Raw genomic sequence first — 24,112 nt, forward strand, 5'->3', positions numbered from 1 at the left:
ACGTTATTATGCCCTATTATACATCGTACAGAGTTTCGCAGGAGAGTAATTCCGACAGACTACATTGTAAGAAGCATTTGAACAATGTCGAAGCAGTTATCGAAGGGTTCAATAGCACCACCTTTGCAGTTTGAATATTACTTTGGTGGTGACGTTCTCATTTTGCAATCTTTAGGATTGTATTCAATGGGTAGTCTTTTCAAAAATACCGAACCAAGTTTCAAGTTGTGGGAATTGCCACCGTTCATCTGTGGTATAGGTATATTACTGTGCGGATTAACCGGCGACTTTTATAATGTTATTTTAGAAACCCGGCAATATTCCTTGTATGCTATTGAAGTTCTTGCAATTGTTTTCTGTGGTTCATTGGGAACATTCAAAGTAACTCTCATTTGATACTAATGCACGGAAAGAAATTTAAAGTAAAAACTGCTATGTTAGCATTGCAGTGGCAGACCATATTCGAATTTGGGAAAATCCTAAAGTTGCCTCCTCCATTTTAGTACGTGATGTTTTTACGACACCAAATTTCGATTTTGTTCCTTCTATAAAATCTTTTTCGAAACGTTCCTTGACTAACTCAAATAAGCAGCAGAACATCAATAAAATTTTGAAAAACTCGATTCGTTTTTCTACTTATTACCATAATAAAATTAAACTCTTTACCTTGTACAAAATACGATTTCTGTAATTTTACATAGTTGCTGTTAAAAAATTCCTCTGTTTGAAAATAAAATCGTATATATTCAATAGTGATTTTGCTCTGCCGCATAGTAGTATTGGAGAACTTGTTTGTCTTCATCGATTTCGAACTGGCCTCTGTCTGTGTTTATGCATCACACTAAAATGAAAAATACTGTAATGACTCAAAACAAAACGATGGCATTTTCCCAAATTTAAAGTGGAGCACTTTTGACTTTAACCGCATTATATATGAAATTTCCAATTAAATTACATATGGTCTTGTAGTGCGATGTTCCATAGCAATTTTACTGTGGTAAAATTTTTCATTTTGAGGGTTTCGCTGACATGAATTATGTTGTTTTTGGCTTCGGGGCGCATGCTGCATTTTGATTTAGCGTTGCGCCGACGTTTGGCAAGCATTTCGAAACCGATGAATATTGCCACCCCATACAATCGGAGCTTATAGCCCTGAAGATGTAAACTGTCGTAGAATTTTATGAAGTAGTGAAAATTACTTTCCGTGTATACATGAAATTTGTTAATTTGGTAAAAAAAAAACAGGAATTATGGATTTGAAAATATCTAGGGTTATCGGTTATGGATTTATCGCCGTGAATTTTACAACTTCATCAAGGCCATTCAGCTCCGTTGGGATGAGGAAGTAGCTGAAAATACGATTACAGAGAGAATGGTGGAGGATGCCAAATCTATGCGTTTGTTCAGGACTTGGTATGGCACAGTAGTCGCGGCCATTTTCGGGTCATATATAATACGTCCATGTCTGTGAGTTTAATGAACATACTGATAGAAAAATATAATTTTGCCAATCATATTGGTTTTGGACAAACAAATGCCCGAAATTTCCATTTAAAAATCTGCGTTAAATTATTATCGGAAGAACATTTCATTGGCAAAACTATATTTTTCTCTCAACACAGAATGTTGAGGGTCTGATATGAGGCACCGTAATGAGCCGGTTTTATTTTCAAGGGCATATTGTCAGTTTAAATTATCAGGAGGGAATGACACCTTCGATTTTACACAAACTGTTTATCCGGCAGTGCATCCGTTTCCCTTGACTACACCTCAGTCATTTTTTTGTTGCGTTGTAGTAGAGTCGGTTGGAGTCATCTTCTGCACTCTTTACTGGACAGCAGCTGATGGACTATTTGCGCAGCTCACAACACAGTTGGCGATTCAGTTTGAAGTAACGATCATCTCTTAATCGAACTTGAATATTGATTAGATGGAAGTAATGTTTGCCTCAAGATGTCTTAGATATATGGGTGTTCTTCAGAGTTCACAATAACTTCGGATTCATTATCGATAGATTGTTAATCAGATGAAGCCTGATGTGTAAACCCTTTCGCCAATATCAAATCAACTTATTGATATATTTTCAGATACTTGCGAATCGGCTTCGTTATATGCCAACTCCAGAAATGATCGGTTCACACCATACGGCGATGGTAGTGCAACGATTGAAGAAAACCGTACAGGATTATTTGAAACTATTCGAGTAAGCATCGCAATATTTAGAATGATGTTGAATGGTTCGGATTCATGTATTTGTATTAGTTATTGAAGGAACACACCCATGGTTTTGACTTCTCAGTCTATGTTTTCGACTAAAACTTGAGCTGAAAACTGGTTGAATGGCATTTGTTCCCACTTTCCACCCTCTGGAGATCTAATTTCACTATCAATTTAATCATACGCCGATCAGCAGCCCAATTACACTTTTTTTATGAAAAAAAAAAAAACAAAAGTACCTATAAAAACATATGACTGCTTTCTTCTGCAGTCAACTCTCAACTGACCATCTGATATGGCGTGACGTAGGCCCCACAGCAAACGGACGAACGCCCATCGGCCTATCCCTTATCGACCATAGATATCACACGTCAAATCAATGTATTAAAAATTTCTTTCTGTGTCGATTATTTTCCCTCATCCGTGCTCCTTCAAATACTGTTTAGTTCTACCGGTTAGTCCGTTTTACCAGGATACATGGATATCCTGGAACCTAAGGAGAGAGTCACCATCTGCCACTCCGTTCATCGGCTCTATGATGCCATTCTATATCAGATTACTCTCTCCAAGAAGGATCTCGCTCTCACATGCCAGATGCCACCTTCCGTACTTAGCTCCCTCAAGGCGAATAGGGCTCCAGAAATGCTTCACTTCCCTTTGTGGAGGTAGTGGCGTTCACCCTTCTGTTCTTTACTTCATTCCAACTGAAACAATTTGATGAGCTGTTAGAATTACCATCTCCTGTTTTCATAGTCTTATCCAGCTGGTCTATTCGATTTTTTCTGCCCGGACAAAGTTTATCAATATCCGTGATCACTTCGTCAAAAGTGACATCATAAGTGTCTTCCACACACAACCGTACTTTCGCAGCCTCGTATGTCTCTAAATAGGTTCTTATCTGTCGGTTATGAACCAGTTATTAATATTTGCTGCACAAGCAGGTTTCCACATGTACGTAAGGAATGGCAATGTGCGCTCCAACAAAACTCCACATCAACAGTAAGAAACGTCATTGCTCACATGCCATTTAACCCTGGGACGATGTGTTACGAAAATGATTCCGTGGATTCCTTACGGTGTTCTGAGTCATGGTATTATCGCTTCCCGGCTTTGTCGTGAAAGCCATCTTATTACGCAAGAATCAAACATTACAAGGATCAAGACTCTTGAAGATCTGAGAAAAGGTTACTTAAGATAATTCCTTACATCAAACGACGACGAATAGCAAATAAAAAATATCTGCAAGCTTTAACGAGATGTATGGTCGACACGACCTATGACCTGTGTAATAATGGAACCTTCACTTATTAGCCAATTTCTGAATAACGCTAGAGAGCCCGATAGAGGTGCTAGTGATGGCTGGTAAGGTATGATTTAGGGAGGTATTGTCAAACTTTGATGTCGCCGACACGAAAACAGGGGAGAAGTATCTCCGGAAGACACGTGGCGCTGTACACAGTCTTCCCCTCATGCGCGTTTCATCCCCACCACTCAGCAAATTCTGCGGTGGAGCGTTCAAATCTCGGCGAAGATGCTCAATTTTTTTTGCGATTTCTTCCAAAAAATGGTTGGCATGCACATCGGAAAATTATAACGAAAAACCTGGATAGAGAAAGGATAAATGATGATTTTTTAAAGAATCTATTCATCACTCCATACATTCTCGCTCACGATTTTCCATTTTCGCACGAATAAAGTATTTACAGAGCGACTCTTTCCACGTCACCCAAGAGGTACAGTCATCGACGCGTTTTATTCAAAGTGGTTGATCACGAATCCCCCCCTCCCAACCCGCCCTCGTGAAAAAACGTTTTGATTTGTAGGTGAATCAATGAATTTACTTACATTATTTTGAATATGACTAGTATCCCATTTGTCGTAATCAATAGAAGAATAGATTATTCCATATGTCATTATCAAATAATTCACTAATTCGCGGGAATGAGTGCGAAAATCTTGGGGAAAGAGATAGTAAATTAAACAAAAAATAACAATGATTCTTATTGTTTTTGTGTTTTTCCTTTACTTTCTTCTTTGTAACAAAATTTTTGACTTTTTTCCGTTCTTTCTAAAATCATTTTTCATTTTAAAAAATAATCTCAGCAGCGCCGGAGCTTAGAAGAGTGGAGATGACAATACCTCCCTAAATCATACCTTAATGGCCGGGACAAACAGCAGCCCTTAGGTGGTAGGTGAAGTAACCACCTGTTATGCCCCAAAATGCCATAACATTTCAGTTTCGTAATCCGGAGAATACGCGGACACGAAAGTGGCACGTATTATTCAGAATGCAAAACATATGAAGAAAGGAAAATAAAAGGTAATGAATATATGTATGTGGATAAATCCGCGTATATTCAACCTATATTCAACCTATGTAGATAACTGGGGCGCAGCGTCAGCGCTTTACGCCTCGAACTGGCCTCCAGCGCGTCACCGTGCGATGTAATACGAATCCACGAGACAATAAATACTCGAGGACTCGTATTCTCTGGGCCAGTGATCCAACTTCTTTTCATTAAGAGTTACCTCTTTTGTATCTACACTCGCCTGATACCTTCTGTCTCAGAGCGAGACTTTATTGTTAATTATCTTGGGAAATAAAGAATAAAAATAGTGGATCAATTGAAGATATCTGTTCCTATCCTCTATCCGCGTGTGTTAATCCCGAAACTCGAACCCAACCGCTCGGGTCGATTACACACCGTTACATGGCAAATACGGCTGATACATGGTAAATAGTGTTTGTGTTTGCGCTGGGATCTGGTTCCAGCGGTATTTTTTGGGGATGGGCGAGATAAGATGTTGATACGGGAGGATGCGTGAGAGGGTCAAGAAATCACTACACTTGTTTTTTTTTAACAATCAGTTTTTATAACACTAACTTTGGAAAACGATCACAATAATCCAGTAAACTAAGAGTTTTTAAATTGCGTTGAGTCGATAATTGATTAAACGCGTTAGAATTTAACTTTACGCGATGGTCAAAAGAATTATGCACGAGCCGAGCCAAACAATAATCGATGATCGAGAGCTGTCACTTGCGAGCGAACCTTATGATGACCAGAAGACGACTGAGAGCGAGTCCTGTGCCCGGACGTGGCAATTGGCTTAATTTTGAAGTCACATGGCCCGAATAAGAACAATCCCCAAGGATTGACAAGCCGCCCATCAAGTACCGACGTAGGTGTCGAGGTCAGGAACCCCGGTCATCTGAGATCGGTCACCAGTCATCCAACACCGATAACCCTGAGCGAGCAGGACCAATAAGTGGGTGTGTGCATGTGAGAATAAAAATTCGGTAGAAAACCGAACGATTTCTCTCAAAAATGTAAGAATTGGGTTGAACGAGAAATGATACACCAAGGACAAGATTACATCATACAAATGGTAGTTAAAATTGGGTGTTGGTTTCGAGACGTTCGTTAGTTTGTCGGAAAATTAACGCCAATGGGTTAAAATTCGTCGTCATCAGAGAGGGAGCATTTATCAGGAACAATTAAAAATGTTCATAGTTCATGTTAGTATTACAAACATGAAGATTCTCATGTGGAGTGTTGTGATAATGATAATGAAACCTTCTTCTTTTGAAATACGGAATGCGCGTCATTCTCCTACCAACTGGCGTTTCGATTTTTCCCAGCGGACAGTATAGACCTCTCGAGGAGAATTTTTCAAGTTCCCTTGGGAAATTGGTTAATTACGAGACATCGCCATTGCGATGTTTGCCATCTTCATTTGATGGCCTTTGTTATAGTTAAGTTTCGTTCAGTTGAGCGCTCGTAAAATCGATTTCCATATGAACCTACCATGTTGTGTAGAAACCTCCCATTATTCAATTAACGATCCAACTCTGATTACAATAATCTATGTATATTGTAGATATATCAACGAATTGGAAACAATCTACAATCCTATACTATTTAGCACTGTATTGGTCAACGGTTTGAATATTTGCACCTGTCTGTATAGCCTACAATATGTATGTTATGTTCTATGAAGTAATAATGAACCATAGTTCCTTTAGGTCTGTTCATATAATCGGAATTAACATTTTCCATTTTAGAGACTTTCAAAGCATGAGTGGGGAATGGCTGGAAAAAATGCCATACTTACTACTGGTATAACGGCACAAACGATGATGTTTTGCATGTGCGCCCAACGTTTAAATGATGAGGTAATAAACATTTACCAACTTTGAAATATTAGTGAGGCCGGCAACGGGACAACCATATCACTAGAAATTTTCAATTGAACCAACTTCATTACAACTTTACCAAGTGGTTACCACCACCAAAATCGTCCAAAACTAACTAAGAATGTATAAAGTTTCTGAAATTATCTAAATTATTACCTCAGAATAGCGCAGACGTTGATTTTTATGAAAATTTAACAATATCGAGAACGCCACGTTAATGCTCTCAGATGTCAATGGAATATTTGAAATGGGCGGTTCTGACAGCGCCACTAGGCGTCGCAGCGCGTCTACTAGCTGAAAGCTTGCACAAGGGTATTTCATTCGTATCCCTGGCGCCCTTGTAGTCGTTCATCTATGGTTACCCGACCGCTCTGACATCAAAATAAATTTTAGTAACCCATTGAGTGTTATGCCTGATTCATTAGTTGATTAGGCAATGATGGGAAAGTGAAGTAGCACTGAGCGCGGTCAGTAAAAGAATGGGTGACCGCGCGGGAAGTCTTATGGAATAGATTTGTGACTGGAAAAACAAGAGAGATAATCCGTTGACGGCGAAACCTTAGGGGTCATGAGACAAAAAAATAGAAAAATAGTCAATATTTGTTGGCTCCGATTTCTTTGTAGAGTCCCGCGATATTTGTAAGCAACGGTTAGTCAGTCGTGTTCGAGTCAATAAAGAACCATAGCTCAATTACTGTTATGGTCGAGTCACGTTGAGGGGGGGGGGGCAAAGAAGAAAGGCAACATATGTGTTAAACCTCTTGTTGACTCAACTTTTATTTCCGCTAGACGGTCTTCATTAGTCCAGAAATCTGATCTGCCTTTCGGCCATTTTACACTCTGCCTTGGGCAGCCGTCTAGTCGATGATCTCGAGTATCTGTATCCTAGTGACTGTGTCATAGTGACTTTATTGGTTTGCATGGCGATATGCTCCTTTCAGCTGAGCTTCCTGTCAAGCCAGATACCTAGATATTTGACATCTCCCGAGCAGCTTAGTTCTGTATTGCAGATGGAGGGAGGTCTGACGACACTCCTCCTTTTGCTTCTGAAGTGCACCATCTCCGTCTTGCCTAGGTTTACCCTCAGACCCTTTGATGTGCAACGCTTTTTGCATCTTGCGATGTAGCATGCTTGCGTCCCTGCTAGTTACCAACAGTACCACGTCGTCCGCATATGCCACTGCCCTTCCCCCCCAATCCCTCGAGTCCAGTGGGGACGCCGTCAACAACGAGGAGCCACAGCAGTGGGGAGATAACTCATAATACAAACTATAATTCTGACAATGGGCTCAAGGTTACGTGAATGTCCTGATCAATACTCTTTAACAGGATGAAGTTGTGCACCTAGTGAAGTCCTAGTCGATCTTTGATCAATTGATCGTCTGAAAATCGAATAGCGATCGACCAACCATCGACTGGCAATCGCGTAGCAATCGAGAACTAGTCGAGCACCACCGAACAGCTCTCGACCAATGATTGAGTGATGATGACCTAGCCAACGATTAATGATCAACAAATCATTGATCAAGTCCGCAAGCCAACACTCAATCGATTAACCACCGAGTGATCCGCCGGGATAGGCGATCCCTAAAGTATTCGTCTATATAAAAACTTAATTAATGAGAGCTTTTCAAATCTGATAATTCGCCAGAGAATGAGCAGAATATTATCGTGTTCCCGTTTCCGAAAAGAGACTAATTTTAATACAAAAAAAGGCATAACCAACGTCTATGCTATAATCGGACAAGATTATGGCACCCGTCGAAATAATTTTCGTAGTGTTACCCAGTTGGTGAAGTTGTAATTTGTACGATTCTCTCGTTGTCGAAATTTTCGAACTTGAAAATGTTGGTGGGACTCCGATGTTTCATTGTATTCAACTAGGTCGCTGGAGTTCGCCAGGCGGCCTATAACTGTTCATGGACAGAATTCGATTCAACAATAAAAAATCTACTTTTATTAATAATGATCCAGACTGAACCAGAATTCATATACGCAGCTTATGGTTTTGTTTACTTGAATAAGCCTCAAATGACAGTGGTTCGTATACACTTGAACATTCCATCCTGCATGACCTCAAATATTAGATATTACAAAACAGATATTTAGTGAAAATGATCATTCTACACTGAACACATTTCACACGTCACATTCATCCCGCGATGGGTTCCATTATGAAATTTCCTTTTTAATATTGAAACTGAAAAATCGGAGAAATCCTACACTAAACGGAGCAAAACTCGGTGCTATCGATTTCTCGAAAAGCTGTTACGCTGATTCCTTATTGCTCCAGTACATTGAGACGACTAATTTGAATTGAAAACTCATTTAATTCAAAAATTTTCAATCATAATTTGTATAATCACAGCGTGCGTTCTGACAATAGTTTCAACTTTCAGGCGTGGGTGGACTCGGCTCATACCTAAATTGGAGATAGTGGCGGTATCGAGCCCGGACCATTTTCGTATTGTTGTTAACATGTGTCTTTGAACCAGTTGCTTATCAAATCCAATGAGTTTTCAATTCAAAATATTTCAGCCATTGTTAACCGGGTAGAAAATCATTGATATTTTTTGAAATATAATAGATCATCATATTAATATATCAAAAGATATATAATCAATACATACCCTGCATAAGAAATATCGCGTTGTTCACGGGAGAAGTTCTAACAGAACGTAGTGCACAGGGTGCACTAAATGCAGAACACACTTTACCGAACACAATTGATCAAAGTTAATTCACTGATTTTTCTCATTTTCAAGATCTTCACAGCGGCTATGCGATTTTTCACGCTCCTGAGGAACATGACTTGAAAAATAGTACGGAAATTCGAGCAGCAACCTTGCAATCTTGTTTTAATTATGATGCTCAGCATGAGCAAAAATGGCTGAATAAACGTCTTTCGATTGTAGTCAATTGCGAAGATTACCTTTCTACCTAGACATCCACAAGATTCCCGCACCTTGACGACTTTCACGAACTGATGGCCTGAAACTGCGCTGTCTTCTTGTCATTATCCATTCATATATTATTATTTACGATCATGAATTCATTTATTTTCATTCATTGCCTATATATATACTCTCTCCGGTTTTTAGCTTTTCTTCGGTGAGTACGGTGTGGCTCACATACTCTTTCTTGGCACGTGGAGTGCGATATGCAATTATCGATAAATTTTTTGGGGAAAAAAGTTCAAGGAGGAGAAATAATTTCTCTCAGACTGATTATCTCGTTGAGTTATTGATAATCAAGAGCACCGCAACATTTCCAAGATCTGGTTGAATATTTTATGATAAACTTAATATGAAAATAGAACGAACGTCATATAATTAGAATTATTATTGGATAAATCACAGGTAAAAGCAGGTAATACGCAATCAAAACTGGCTCGTCGCAGGAGTGAATGTTTTTGCCTTTTCTCTAGGCCATAAAATCAAAGCAGAACATTGTTCATATTTGGTACCTGATATTTCAGGCAAGTAATCATCAGAAAACAGTATTGCAAGATCCAGGATTTCCTGAGGTATATCACTGTCATCGTCGTTGTAAATGTTTTTTAGGTAATCACTGATATTTAGCAATTTTGAATCCTTGTGTAAATAACGGGACAACGAAGTGCTTAGTTCGTATATATGTCACATGTTGGTCATCAAAAAAATGAATATATTTTGTTTCTTTCGTAGATTATAAAAATTGAGGATGACAAAATACCGCTGAATCCATGTCTCCATTTTAAGTTTAAGTTGAATGAACAAACTTTATAAAAAAAGGAAGCTGTTGCTCCAGCGAACATTGGGGCTAAGCAACGTTTCGTTGGGTTAGTGTCACGTCTAGATTTGAAAAAAAGAAAAAAAAAAAATATATATATATATATATATATTGTATGTATATATAATCGAATATCAATCGGTCAAGACGCGTCGTCACATTCAGGGGATTCCAACGGGGAATTAACGGCAAGAATCGGAATAACCAACGGGATTAGAATCGGGGGGTTATCTATCGGGAATCACAGTCCACTTATACAAAAGGAGTTTTAATCACTGGAGTGCATAATTGTGTATATAAGTTTTTAAATATACCCGGCTCCATCAACCAACATCAGTTGCACAATTATTAACCTCCCCGGAACTTCCTCACTCGCCATCCCATCCGGCCCAATTCATCCCCCGGAACCTCATAAAATAAACAATATGTATTGATGAATTTTGGGTTTTCCCGGAAGACAAAATTCACTCGTTCCAGAATTTCCATATTTTCAGATTAAAGAAAATGTTTTACAACAAAATTGTCGTGGGGGCCTGTCCTTCGGGACTTTTTATTACTGAGCCTTTCAAAAGGGGTTTTCCCCAAAACACATCTGGTGACCAGACATTGCCATGACAAAATTTCTCTGTAAAGTTTCAGGAGGTGCGAAATTTATTACCCTCTCTGAGTAGAGGTGAACCGGGGCGTCGAGAGCGGTTTGGTTATTAGTCTCTTGTAAGATTTTATGGTGTACAGTACTTTCTTAACTAGTAGAGTCCAAGTGTTATATTACAGTTCAGTATCATAATTATCCACAGTGTGTTCTCATTTCTTTTGTTTCCCATATCCCAACTCAGAATTTTTCAATTTTTCTCAGAAGTCATGCGACTATTTTTACAGTGGACAGTTCAGCGTCGTCACGGACACGATTTTTTATTTGAACTTATTTTTTCTCATGTGATGCCTATCCACATCGCAACACCGGGTAAAGCGTTAAATATCAGACCGAAGTACAATTCCTATAACACATTATCCTAGACATGACCATCCGATCACGCCCCGAGCAACTGCCCAATTTTAGGACCATATAACGGAGTGCCCTCGACCAGCAGCTTCAATTCCAATTAAGCTTCTACTTAAAACATCTGTAGCCCCCTCATATTCTAGGCCATAGAAGCCTGGGATTAATAAACTATCACTTTAAATAATTCTATAGAAATAAAATTAGTTGCGATGAGAATATGTAAGACAATAAGAAAAGGAATCATCAAGAACATAGTCCATCGATTGTCAAGAGTGAATGTTATCATAGCATCCGGACAATCGACATACGTAAGAGATTGAAGAGACTCTACACATACATATATATATATATACAAGATTTGTTAACGAAGAATCCGTAAACGCAAACAACGAATAAATTGGCAAATATTTAATCCATCGATAATTTTATTCCAAACAACCTGAAACTCTTCCTATTCCCCTATAATTGAAATCATCCGAAGACATCGACGCATTTAAAGGACATTAGACCTAGGTCTCGGTCCCTGGAGTAAAGAGCATATTTTTGCTTTGATCCGAAACAGAGACCACTAGTGAGTACTATGTTAGACGTAACATTAGTACTTGGATGGATGACCACTGAAAAACATCGATTCCTTAAAAAATCGTTTAGCGAATGGCACGGGGCGGGACACCTATTGTATCCCTCTGGGACCCCACTAGGACCCTGCACGATCGGTCGACTCTACGGTTGGGAGTTTTTCATGGTTTCATTCAGCCCCTCCTGCAAATGCGGAAAAGTTGAGGGAAAAGTCGAACCCGCGGCATCGCAGGAGATGGGAACAACATGTAAACACCCAAGAGGATATAAGCGTGGAAATGAAAAATAAAAATTGTAACTTATAAATGTAGTATTACTTACTTGACATGCCTTCCTGATATTAACCATGATTATAATGGACACGGTCATCACCTCTCATATTAATCTTCATCTAGATAGAAAGGAGCGATGATGTATGTACTTCAAGGAATTATCGGCAACAGGTAATTCGGTAATTCGGAGTGTCCTTGTGTTGAATACGTGTCGCCATTTTATATGTTTCGATAAGGAATGTATTGAAGAGCTGAATAGAAAAAAAATATGTTTTTAAATAATTTGTCGGGAACCTGCGTGTTAATTATTTTTGTGTTATTTAGGTATGTCACCGTTCCTGAAATTTAGAAAACCTCTATGATATCTCAAAATCCTTGTAGATGTTTTTCTCTAATCACTTGAGCAGAGCGTTGTAAGACGTCACAGGAGCCCCGTACATCATGACACACCGGTATGCACTATAACTTCGATCTGCTATGACCACTCGCCGAGCCCCCATGCGCATCTGCGAAGTGTACTATGTATGGTTCCCATCGATATGCAAATTATACCGCGTAGAGCTTCGGTATTCACATCACGAATGTTCCGTGAATGCTTCAATAATTTCTGATAACTCATTTTCGTTTCGACTGTTAATTTCGCGCAGTTCCATTACCTCATCAGATATTGAAGAATCATTACATCGATCGGCAAGCTCACCTTGTTATGCTACATTATACATCGTACAGAGCTTCACATGAGAGCAATTCCGACAGACTATATTCTAAGAAGCATTTGCGCAATGTCGAAGCAGTTATCGAAGGGTTCAATAGCACCACATTTGCAGTTTGAATATTACTTTGGTGGTGACGTTCTCATTTTGCAATGTCTAGGATTGTATTCAATGGGTAGCCTTTTCAAAACTACCGAGCCGAGTTTCAATTTGTGGGAATTACCTCCGTTCGTCTGCGGCCTAACTATATTATTCTACGGAGTAAGCGCAGACTTTTTCAATGTTATCGTAGAAGCCCGACAATATTCCTGGTTTGCTATTGAGATTCTGGCAATTGTTCTCTGTGCTTCGTTGGGAACATACAAAGTAACTCTAAGTTGATACTACTGTACACATCAATTACTAAGTCAGTAGAAAAGATATAGATAGAAATTATGGTTTTGAAAATATCTAGGGTTATCGGTTATGGGTTTATCGCCGTGAATTTTATAACTTCATCGAGGCCGTTCATGTCCGTTGGGATGAGGAAGTCGCCGAAAATACGATCACAGAGAGAATGGTGGAGGCTGCCAAATCCATACGTTTGTTCAGAACTTGGTATGGCACAGTAGTGGCGGCCATTTTTGGATCATATATAATACGTCCATATGTGTAAGTTCAATGACCACACTGAGAGAAAAATATAATTTTGCCAATTACGTTAACTTTGGATAAACAAATGCCCGAAATTGCCATTGTCAGAAGAATATATGTGATATATGGGTAAAAGGAAGTTTGTTGTAAAGACGCAAACGTTACACAGACATATATTTATAAATAATAATATACACTACTACACGCTACATTTAAGGTATTATTACAGCTACACTACTTGACTCTGATTGAAGTAATGCTTAGGATGGCACTCTTTCCACACCTCGTCTATACTCTAAACCTTCGGTCTAACCTCTCACTCTCTTCTGCTCCCTGGAGTAGACCCGAGCGGCGTCACGTGGTCCTAGCGTCCCTGGACCTAGCTGGCTGGAAACGATTTTCCCCTGTCACATCTGTGAACCTCTCATAGACCCTGTTATGTCCTCCGTAGGTAACTAGGCGAACGGTGGCGCCAGGTAAATAATTTTAGCGCCAATCTTTGAATGTGGGTTCGTTAGCCGCAAAACCTCTAATGAGGACTCCATTGAAGATAGTAGATGACGGGTTGAAGGTTATATAAGTAATAAATTAATTACACACAAGTGCTTAAGAGAGCACATTACCACTTTTATTCGTATTTGGTTTAGTTCAGCACTTAATTACACTTTATACTTGTTATAAACCTAATTTATCTACTCGAAGAGAGAAGCTGCAAGCAGAGGGCTTGTGGAAGATGAACTGACTGACTTAACTTTATTTCGTAGGGTTGGGCCCATAAACCCCCACTCATTAAAGTTGCGCACGCAAAACTAGGCCTTCCGGAAAGGGACAACTGTATCCCACAAGAGAAAAGGGGAACAAAAAGGGAGGGGAGGAACATGCGACGTGTCATGTATCGTCTATGTTAGGACTCTAAGTCAGCCTGGCGAATACAATGAACAATGTGTCTCCACACGTGCTATACACATGCAGTGAGGAACCTTTAAGATAATCAGAAAGTAATATTTTACGACCTGAGACCGACTCTAAAATAAACTCGACTCTCTAAATTTTTCTATCATAAATGTGTTTATTTGACGTGAATTTCAACTTGACATTTCAAATTGAATCATTTTCTTCACACTCGAGATACGTTTTTTTTGTTCACTTTGTCCATTGTGTGGTAGAATAATCTTTTCCAATATATCAAATTTAATTAGGCAATTTGAATCTCGCGGTGATTCAAGCAACACACGCGCCCCCCTGACCGCTCGAGATGTCCGGACATCACAACCCCCAAAATATGACCGTCCAGGTACTTCTATTCAAGAGGCTCGCATTCCTGTACCATCCATGTCTATTTGCGCGGTTTCCCCACGTACATCACCAATCGCTACGCCCACAATATAATCTGATAGCCACACTTGGAAGAACTCTATCCCGCGATTCTTAATCCTACTCTAAATGAAACCATTAAGTTCTAAGAATTTATTTCCCCAAAAATGATAGCTACATAAAAATTCCTGATACTACAAATATGTAATTGGCAAAATTATATTTTTCTCTCAGTGCAGAATCGTGAAAGGCTGACATGAGGCACCGTAATGAGCCGATTTTATTTTCAAGGGCATATTCTCTCTTCAAATTATCGGGAGGGAATGACACCTTCGATTTTACACAAACTGTCTATCCGTCTGTGCATCCATTTTTGTTGACTACACCTCAGTCATTTTTTTGTTACGTTGTGATGGAGACGATTGGAGTCATCTTCTGCACTCTTTACTGGACAGCAGTTGATGGACTATTTGCGCAGCTCACAACTCAATTGGCGATTCAGTTTCAAGTGAGGTTTTTTTATGACATGTTCATTAACTGGCATAACATAATAATAATTGCAAAACAGTCATCTCTTCATCGAAATTACATGTTTCCTAAAAAAAATTCAATATAACTTCTTGACTCACCCAAAAATTTGTGCTTCATCTTGGGAAAAAACATTTGAAACCAGAGTATTCGGTATAATAAAATTTCTGTAAAAGTCCAGGTGCACTTCTTTGATATGATTTTGCGAGGTCGTGTTCCCTGACACAATTTTTAGTGGTATCAGATTTCGTAGCCTTTATTTGTCATGCCGTTGAGCTTTAGGAAATTGATCAAGTTGACCATTTAGAATGGAGACTATTTTTGCGACGAAAGCAGGAAAACTCCCGGTTCGCGGGATCATGCTGAGAAAATATTATAGAGATTATAGAGATTAGCTGGAGCTAATTAGTAAGGAATTAGGATCGGGCACCGCCTAGGCACTGGGACGCAGAGGTAAAAGACGACAACAGTTATACCATCTGGCACCATCCAATTTAATTTAATTAGTGTAGAGATGAGTAGATTGCTGATGAAAGGCACCAGAATCTCATTGAAATAATTTATTCTGAGTTTTCCGATCTACATCTTATGCAAGCATTACGATTCAAGTCGAAGTCAGACTTGAACTCTGTAAGTTAACCACAATTGAGTCCCCGAATACACCGGACGAAATGGACTTTTCGGGTGTGTTATGAGTACGGGTTGGGGGACGGGTCTTGGGTCTTTCTAGGAGCGGAGGGGGGGGGGGGTGCTCAAAATACGTCAGCTATGAGAGTGTTCTTCAGGGTTCACCATCACTTCGGATTCATTATCGAAAGATTGTTAAAAGAAACGTAGTCTGATGTGTAAAGCCTTTCGCTAGTATTAAATCAATTTATTGATATATTTTCAGATACTTGCGAATCGACTTCGTTATATACCAACTCCCGAAATGATAGGGTCGCACCATACGGCGATGGTTGTGCAACGATTGAAGAAAACCGTACAGGATTATTTGAAACTATTTGAGTAAGAACCACAATACTTAGAATGATGTTAAATGGTTCAGTTTCATGTATTTCTATTTGTTATTGAAGGAACACACGCATGGTTTTGGGAGCCAGAACTCAGAACTATCTTCAATCAGATGAAACATCTTGATTGTAAAATTCGTCGAATTCCCTAGTTCAATTACTTTAACAAATAGGAAAGGGTCCGATTCTTCTTGAGTTTGCAGTGGGCCGTCTAAACGTCGGTTGCCTGCTGCACGAAGTTTTTGTTTAATTTCATCGGTTCGACTGGTTCCGTCAGTCAGCTTTCTGATAAACAAATTAAAAAAAAAATTGAAACAGACCACCAGAGCGAGGCACATGGAACAAAAAGATTAGTTTTGTAGCAAAAATTAAACTTTTGAGTCTATTATTTCTAACAAAACTTGACCTGAAAAGTGGTTGAATGGCATTTGTTCCCATGTTCCACCGTGTGGAGGTCTAACTTTTTCTATAAATTATTAATACAGATTATTCTATGAGAAAGTAAATCATACACCAATCAGCAACCCAATTAACGATTTATTATAAAAACACAAACAAATTACCTTTAAAAGAATATGATTGCTTTCCTCTGCAGTCAATTTGCAACTGACCACCTCATACGGCATCACTTATGCCTCACAGGTTGAAGACAAACACCCATCCGTCTCTCCCTTGCCGACCATAGATAACACGAGGCAAACCAACTCGACAAACATTTCTTTCCGTGTAGATTATCTTCCTTTATTCGTACTCTTTCAGGTACTGTTCATTTCGACCGTATAGAGTACCGGGACACATGGATATCCTGTAAGGATAGACTTATGGGCTTTCCCTTCGTCTATCGACCCTATGATGTCATCCTATATGAAGTTGCTCTCTGCAACAATGATTTTTCTCTCTCTCTCTCTCTCTCTCTCTCTGGCTTGCTGTGAACAACTGCGAGTTGAAAAAAGCCAGATGACACATACCCAGGAGAGAAATGACCACCGAAACAAGACTGGGTCGACTCCGTGTGCGTACAGAGCAACTCTGGGACTGTACTGGATATCGATATTGTTTCAGTACCAAATTCTTACTGGAGTGATAACAATGTTACAGTACCGAGTCTCAGGTTTGTCCCAGTACAGTTCACCGATACCGATTCCGTATGGTTTATTTCCACTCTACCAGTACTGATGCTTAGTACTGAAACACGGTCATGAATCGGCGTAGATCCATCACTGTGTCGCATAATAAACAATTGTTTCCAGTAACATTCCTCGAAGCTGGAGTGACTGAACAAGCATCACATCATTTCCGTTCAAGTGTTGTAGGTCAAAATTTGGAATGACACGGCAGTTGCAAATTTCCCACTTTTTTTGTAATTTTGCGGAATCTGATGCTTCTAGGGCTTGTAATTTATTGACCAGCTGAGCTAAAGGTCTGGCCCTGCCTTTCACCAAATATATTCACTGTGACACGATTTAGTAAGCTATTGGTTATTCCCAAGTAAATATACTGACCAATTTCTTTTGATTTTGCAACCATTGGTCGTGATTTGATAGAATGTTGAAATCCAAGTAACTGATAAACAGTTGTGGGAAGCTCTTCATAATTTTCAGTTCTCAACAGCTTCAACAGCTCAGTCACTGCACGTAGAAAAATGCTGGAAATATTATCCAGGGCCCATTGGCGAAGCTTTTCTGTCATTGTAACATTTGGAGGCTCAGTTTTTTCCTCATTCTTTTCTATCGCAGACACATCCTGAGTGTATCGTCTAACTCTGTAGAAAACGACACAGTTGAGCTATTAATTAAATTAACTCAAACAATCAACGACTTGGGTGAATCACTTGTTTATTTTTCGAATTATTATTACAGTTAAACACAAATCGATTTCGGTATTAATGGAAACCACGAAGGGTCGCAATGTCTTTTCTCTTAACGTGAGCTCACTCGAAGTTCAAAAACTACTACTCTGTCCTTCGTTCCCCCCAGGTCAAAAAGCCTATTCCCGAGTTCTTCCCTCAGGCTAAGTGGGGGTATCAGGATTTTTCTGGTTGACCAAGAGAAATTCTTGAGACTATGGTTGGTCAGTTGGCGGTTTATGACTTGGATGTCAACCAAGTCCGCGTGGAGTGGATAAATCTAGGTATTTCTAGAAATGTCACGTTTCAGGAAAGGCCCACCGTAGTACTTAAGTGCAAGCCCAAAAAAAAAGGGCCAGAGTCATAAACCTTTTAAACTGACTGTTGGGTTGCAAGCAAAGTTAAAGAAATTACGTGGGTCCTCTATGTGCTGGAAAAGTGGATAGAAAGGTGTGGCTGGATGAATCCCATGAATTTTCTCAAGGGCAGGAGCAATGGATGTACATTAAATATTTCGCGCCCGAGACACCCGACCCCCCGCAGTTTCAAGCATATGTTTCTAATACGGAACACTGAGAATTATGGGAGTTCTCACACTGAGTTGAGAACGGAGCCCCGAAGACGGTTTTTTTGCCAGGAATCCAATTCTAAATATTAATTATCTCAGGTAAAAATCGCGAAATCGTCTTCGTTTATTAATTAATCGTGAATTTTTGTTTAAATTTCAAATCCAATTATTAAATAAACAAATGGATTTACGGGACCCGCCATAAGACATTTGTTGTAGACAATTTGATTCTCTGCAGCAAATGTCTTGTGACAAAAGGCCGTAAATCCATTTGTTTAGTTAATAATCAAGAAAACGCGTTTATTATTATTTCAACGATGTTAAATATTAATTATGTAATCTAATCACCCCCCCCCCCCAAAGGATTGTCTTGAAATTGGCAATGAATGAGAGAGAAATATCTTTCCCCCTCTCTCTTTCTCTCACTAGCGGAATGGAACGTCCGTCCGTGGAGAAGGGGAACCACGCACACCGCTTACCCGCGGCACACGGACGTAGAGCCGCGCAATGCTCGCGCCCCATTGGCCGTTCTTTTCACCCCCATATCTCGATAGGGGTGCGTCCGAGCGAAAAGTGGAAAAGGACTTTTCGGTTCCAAATCATCCCCCAAACATGCCGGTGCACCCCCAACAAAGTCATATAAATGACCCTGTATAGGTCTGTAATGTAATCATATTGTTTTTGCTCTTTCCAATAATAGCAAATAAAAAATATCTGCTAGGTTTAGCGGAATGTATGATTGGCACAACGTATGACCTGTGTAATATTGGAACCTTCGTTCATTAGCGAATTTCTGAATAAACTCTAGAGAGCCCGATACGGGCACTAATGGCGGCCATGACAATAGCAGCGCTTAGGTGGTAGGTGGCAGATGCATATGCAATAGTATTTGCTTCAAAAATGTAAAAATTCGTTTTAACGGAAGATGAAATCGCGGGGGCAAGATGACTTCATGCAAATGTTAGTCAAAATTTAGGGGCGGATTTGCTACGTTGGTTGGTTGGTCAGAATATTAACGTCAATGAGTCAAGTCTTGTTTTTATCAGGAGGTGAAAACTTATCAGGAACAATTGGCAATGTTGATAATTTGTTGATATTATTAACATTATTAATATTCTCACGTGGAGTGTTGCGATACTTGTAAATTAATTTCCTTCTTTTGAAATACGGAATGTTCCTCGTTCTCCCATCGAGTGGCGCATCGATTTGTCCCAGTCGACGCTCTAGACCTCTCGTGGAGCATTTTTCAAATTCGATTGCGAAATTGGTCAATTGCGAGGAGCCGCCTTTGGGATATTAGCCATCTCGATCTTATGACAGTTGTGATATCTAAACTTTGTGCAGTTGAACCTTCGTAAAATTTAATTATCATGTTCAGCTATCATGTAGCATAGAAAACATCTATTATTCAATTAACGATCCAACTCTGATTACAATAATCTGTGTATATTGTAGATATATCAACAAATTGGAAACAATCTACAATCCTATACTATTGACTACTGTATTGATCAACGGTTTGAATATTTGCACCTGTCTTTATAGCCTGCAATATGTATGTTATGTTCTATGAAGTAATGACGAACAATATGGTCCTCGAATATTTTTATTCAATCTGAATTCACCCTTCCCATTTTAGAGACTCTCAAAGCAAGAGTGGGCAATGGCTGGAAAAATTGTCATACTCACTACCGGTATAACGGCACAAACTATGATGTTTTGCATGTGCGCCCAACGTTTGAATGATGAGGTAATAAACATTTTCTAACTTTGAAATATTAGTGAGACTAGCAACGAGACAACCATATCACTAGAAATTTTCACTTGAACCAACTTGATTACAACTTTACCAAGTGGTTATCACTACTAAAATTGTGTTTGTCCAAAACAAAATAGAAATGAATAAGGCCTATGAGAATCTCATGAAAAACTATTATGTTCATTATTAACTCGGAATGACGATGACGCTCAGTTATATAAAAATTGAATAATATCGATAAGGCCAGGGCAATGGTCTGGACTCTTAGTGAAATATTTGAGATGGGAGGTTCTGACAGCGCCGCTAGGCGTCGCATCACGTCCACTAGCTAAAGGCTCCGCCCAAGGGTATTTCATTCCTGGCTCGGGTGCGCTTGAAGTTGTTGACCCTGGTTAGTAGACTGTTTGGGAATGGAGGAAAATTTTTTAATGACTACTGATCAAGCCGTCATTAACAGGTGTACAAGTCGATACCCAATCGCTTGACCATCGAGCTCTCTGAAAGGGTAGGCCGTCTCCGAAGTATTTGTTTATATAAAAACTTAATTATTGAGAGCTTTTAAAATCTGATAATTCGCCAGAGAATCAGCTAATCTCGCGTGATTATGTGGGATTATCTTGATGGAGTTTCCGGAAATACATTAATTTTAAAACAAGATAAAACGTTTAAAGAACGTTAATGTTATAATGGAATGAGCTTATAGAACCCATGGAGACGATTTTCATAGTGTTACCCAGTTGGTATAGTTGTAATTCGCACGCTTCTTTCGTTGCCAAAATCTTCGAACTTTAAAATGTTGATGAGACTAAGATGTTTCATTATATTGAACTAGGTCGCTGGAGTTCGCCAGGCGGCCTATAACTGTTCATGGACAGAATTCGATTCAACAATAAAAAATCTACTTTTATTAATAATGATCCAGACTGAACCAGAATTCATATACGCAGCTTATGGTTTTGTTTACTTGAATAAGCCGCAGATGACAGTGGTTCGTATACACTTGAACATTGCATCCTGCATGACCTTAAACATTAGATGTTACAAAACACATATTTAGTGAAAATGATGATTTTGCAATGAACACATTTCACGCGTCACATTAATCCCGCAATGCGCTGGATTATGAAATTTCCTTTTCGATATTCCAACTGAAAAATGCGAGAAATCCTGCACTGAAAAGAGCAAAGCTTGGTGCTATCGATATCTCGAAAAGCTGTTACGCTGATGCCTCATTAGTCCAGTACTTTGAGATGACTAATTTGAATTAAAAACTCATTTAATTCGAAAATTTCCACTGTTAATTTATATAATTACAGTGTGCGTTCGGAGAATAATCTCAACTTTCAGGAATGGAAGAACTCGACTCATACCCAAATTGAAGAGAGTGGAGGTATCGAGCCAGGACCATTTTCGTGTTGTTGTTAACATGTGTCGTTGAACCGGTTATTTATCAGATCCAATGAGTTTTCAATTCAAAATATTTCAGCCATTGTTAACCGGGTAGAAAATCATTGATACTTTTTGAAATGCAATATATATCGTCATATTAATATATCAAAACATATCTAATCAGTACATATCCTGCATCAGAAATATCGCGTTGTTCACGGGAGAAGTTATAACAGAACGTAGTGCACAGTGTGCACTAAATCCAGAACACACTTTACCGAATACAATTGATCAAAGTTAATTCATTGATTTTTCTCATTTTCAAGATCTTCACAGCGGCTATGCGATTTTTCACGCTCCTGAGGAACATGACTTGAAAAATAGTATGGAAATCCGAGCACAAATCTTGCAATCTTGTTTTACTTATGATGCTAAGCATGAGTAAAAATGCCTGATTAAAAGTCTTTTGATTGTGGTCAATTTCGAAGATTACATTTCTACCTAGGCATCCACAATGTTCCCGCAGCTTGACTTCTTTTGTGAACTGATGGCCTCAGACTACGCTGTCTTCTTGTCATTATCCATTCACATTATATTATTTACGATCACCAATTCATTTATTTTGTTCATTCATTGCCCATATATATACTCTCTCCGGTTTTTAGATTTTCTTCGGTGAGTACGGTGTGGCTCACATACTCTTTCTTGGCACGTGGAGTGCGATATGCAATTATCGATAAATTTTTTGGGGAAAAAAGTTCAAGGAGGAGAAATAATTTCTCTCAGACTGATTATCTCGTTGAGTTATTGATAATCAAGAGCACCGCAACATTTCCAAGATCTGGTTGAATATTTTATGATAAACTTAATATGCAAATATAACGAAGGTCTTATAATTAGAATTATTATTGGATAAATCAGAGGTAAAAGCAGGTAATACGCAATCAAAACTGGCTCGGCGAAGGAGTGAATGTTTTTGTCTTTTCTCCAGGCCATGAAATCCGCAAAACATTGCTCATATTTGATATATAGCCATTTCGTATCCTTGCGCAAATAACGGGACAACAAAGTGCTTAGCTCGTATATATGTCACATATTGATCATCAAAAACATGAATATATTTTGTTTTTTTTTTGCTGATTATAAAAATTGAGGATGACAAAATACCGCTGAATGCATGTCTCCATCTTAAGTTCAAGTTGAAGAAAGGTTCTAAGTTGCCAAGTCTTTTATGCGAAAAAAATATGTATTACTTAGTTCATGAATGAACAAACTTTATAAAAAATGGAAGCTGTTGCTCCGGCGAACATCGAGGCTTAGCAACGTTTCATTGGGTTAGTGTCACCTCTAGAAGGACAAATAAAACAAACGAAAGATGGCCCGGTGAAGGGATTTTGGCCAGGTATAACCTGGAGAACATCCGTTATTAATTGGCGGGTGAATCATGGCAAGGGGAAAATCTTGATCATCACTGGATATTAGCCACCCGGAAGTGGCTGTACAAATGATGAACTGTCGAGAGAATTTTCAAACGTTGAGAGCACCGGTGTGCAGGGATCCAACTGTCGAGACAAAAAGGTAAGCTGTACATGTGGCGCTGGGTTCACATGTACAGCCACATTTTTGTCTCGACAGTTGGATCCCTGCACACCGGTGCTCTCAACATTTGAAAATTCTCTCTACTGTTCGTCATTTGTACATTTGGAAAAGTACAAACGGAGCCCCCCCCATGCGGAACAGTTGAGGGAAAAGTCGAACCCGCGGCATCGCAGGAGATGGGAACAACATGTAAACACCCAAGAGGATATAAACGTGGAAATGAAAAATAAAAATTGTAACTTATAAATGTAGTATTACTTACTTGATATGCCTTCCTGATATTAACCGTAATTATAATGGGTACGATCATCACCTCTCATATCTCGAGGGAGCGTGGTGTATGTACTTCAAGAAATAATCGGTAACAGGTAATTCAGAGTGTCCTTGTGTTGAACACATGTGGCCATTTTATATGTGTCGATAAAGAATGTGTTGGAGAGCTGAATAAAGAAAAATATGTTTTTAAATAATTTCTCGGGAATCTGCGTGTTAATTATTTTTGTGTTATTTAGGTATGTCACCGTTCCTGAAATTTAGAAAACCTCTATGATATCTCAAAATCCTTGTAGATGTTTTTCTCTAATCACTTCAGCAGAGAGTTGTAAGACGTCACAGGAGCCCCGTACATCATGACACACCGGTATGCACTATAACTTCGATCTGCTATGACCACTCGCCGAGCCCCCATGCGCATCTGCGAAGTGTACTAT

General features: G+C 39.1%; 2 protein-coding genes across 4 annotated transcripts; both read left to right on the top strand.

The window, feature by feature from the left end:
* Nucleotides 1-10,241, top strand: LOC135160474 (odorant receptor 13a-like). Of its 2 annotated transcripts, XR_010298573.1 has the most exons (9): nucleotides 1-381; nucleotides 1,271-1,467; nucleotides 1,675-1,891; nucleotides 2,088-2,203; nucleotides 6,100-6,199; nucleotides 6,284-6,394; nucleotides 8,300-8,455; nucleotides 9,181-9,978; nucleotides 10,102-10,241. XR_010298573.1 is itself a non-coding variant. In XM_064117047.1 (8 exons), exons 1-8 carry the CDS (start codon nucleotides 85-87, stop codon nucleotides 9,229-9,231), a joined length of 1,245 nt encoding a protein of 414 aa, XP_063973117.1. In that variant the 5' UTR covers nucleotides 1-84; the 3' UTR covers nucleotides 9,232-10,241. The 2 variants fall into 2 exon arrangements, 1 of the variants encoding a protein (XP_063973117.1); XM_064117047.1 differs by having other exon boundaries at nucleotides 9,181-10,241.
* Nucleotides 10,242-12,803: 2,562 nt separating this feature from the next.
* On the top strand, nucleotides 12,804-23,343 carry LOC135160473 (odorant receptor 13a-like). 2 transcript variants are annotated; one of them, XM_064117045.1, is made up of 8 exons: nucleotides 12,804-13,119; nucleotides 13,208-13,404; nucleotides 14,992-15,208; nucleotides 16,121-16,236; nucleotides 20,111-20,210; nucleotides 20,295-20,405; nucleotides 21,247-21,402; nucleotides 22,130-23,284. In XM_064117045.1, the coding sequence occupies exons 1-8, from the start codon at nucleotides 12,823-12,825 to the stop codon at nucleotides 22,178-22,180; spliced, it is 1,245 nt and encodes a 414-aa protein (XP_063973115.1). In that variant the 5' UTR covers nucleotides 12,804-12,822; the 3' UTR covers nucleotides 22,181-23,284. The 2 variants fall into 2 exon arrangements, with proteins under 2 accessions (XP_063973115.1, XP_063973116.1); XM_064117046.1 differs by lacking the exons at nucleotides 16,121-16,236; nucleotides 20,111-20,210 and having other exon boundaries at nucleotides 22,130-23,343.
* The last annotated feature ends 769 nt before the right edge of the window (nucleotides 23,344-24,112 follow it).

Source organism: Diachasmimorpha longicaudata, chromosome 3 (assembly GCF_034640455.1).
Source record: "Diachasmimorpha longicaudata isolate KC_UGA_2023 chromosome 3, iyDiaLong2, whole genome shotgun sequence".
NCBI classification, from domain to species: Eukaryota; Metazoa; Arthropoda; class Insecta; order Hymenoptera; family Braconidae; genus Diachasmimorpha; species Diachasmimorpha longicaudata.

Bases quoted from the DNA above. Each gene is read 5' to 3' on its own strand.
- LOC135160473 (XM_064117045.1), top strand. From the start codon at position 12,823: ATGTCGAAGCAGTTATCGAAGGGTTCAATAGCACCACATTTGCAGTTT. The intron at 16,237-20,110 runs GTAAGAACCACA...TGTATATTGTAG, and splicing joins GATTATTTGAAACTATTTGA to ATATATCAACAAATTGGAAA. The intron at 21,403-22,129 runs GTTCGTATACAC...CTCATTTTCAAG, and splicing joins ATAAGCCGCAGATGACAGTG to ATCTTCACAGCGGCTATGCG.
- LOC135160474 (XM_064117047.1), top strand. From the start codon at position 85: ATGTCGAAGCAGTTATCGAAGGGTTCAATAGCACCACCTTTGCAGTTT. The intron at 1,468-1,674 runs GTGAGTTTAATG...TTTATTTTCAAG, and splicing joins TATATAATACGTCCATGTCT to GGCATATTGTCAGTTTAAAT. The intron at 1,892-2,087 runs GTAACGATCATC...ATATATTTTCAG, and splicing joins AGTTGGCGATTCAGTTTGAA to ATACTTGCGAATCGGCTTCG.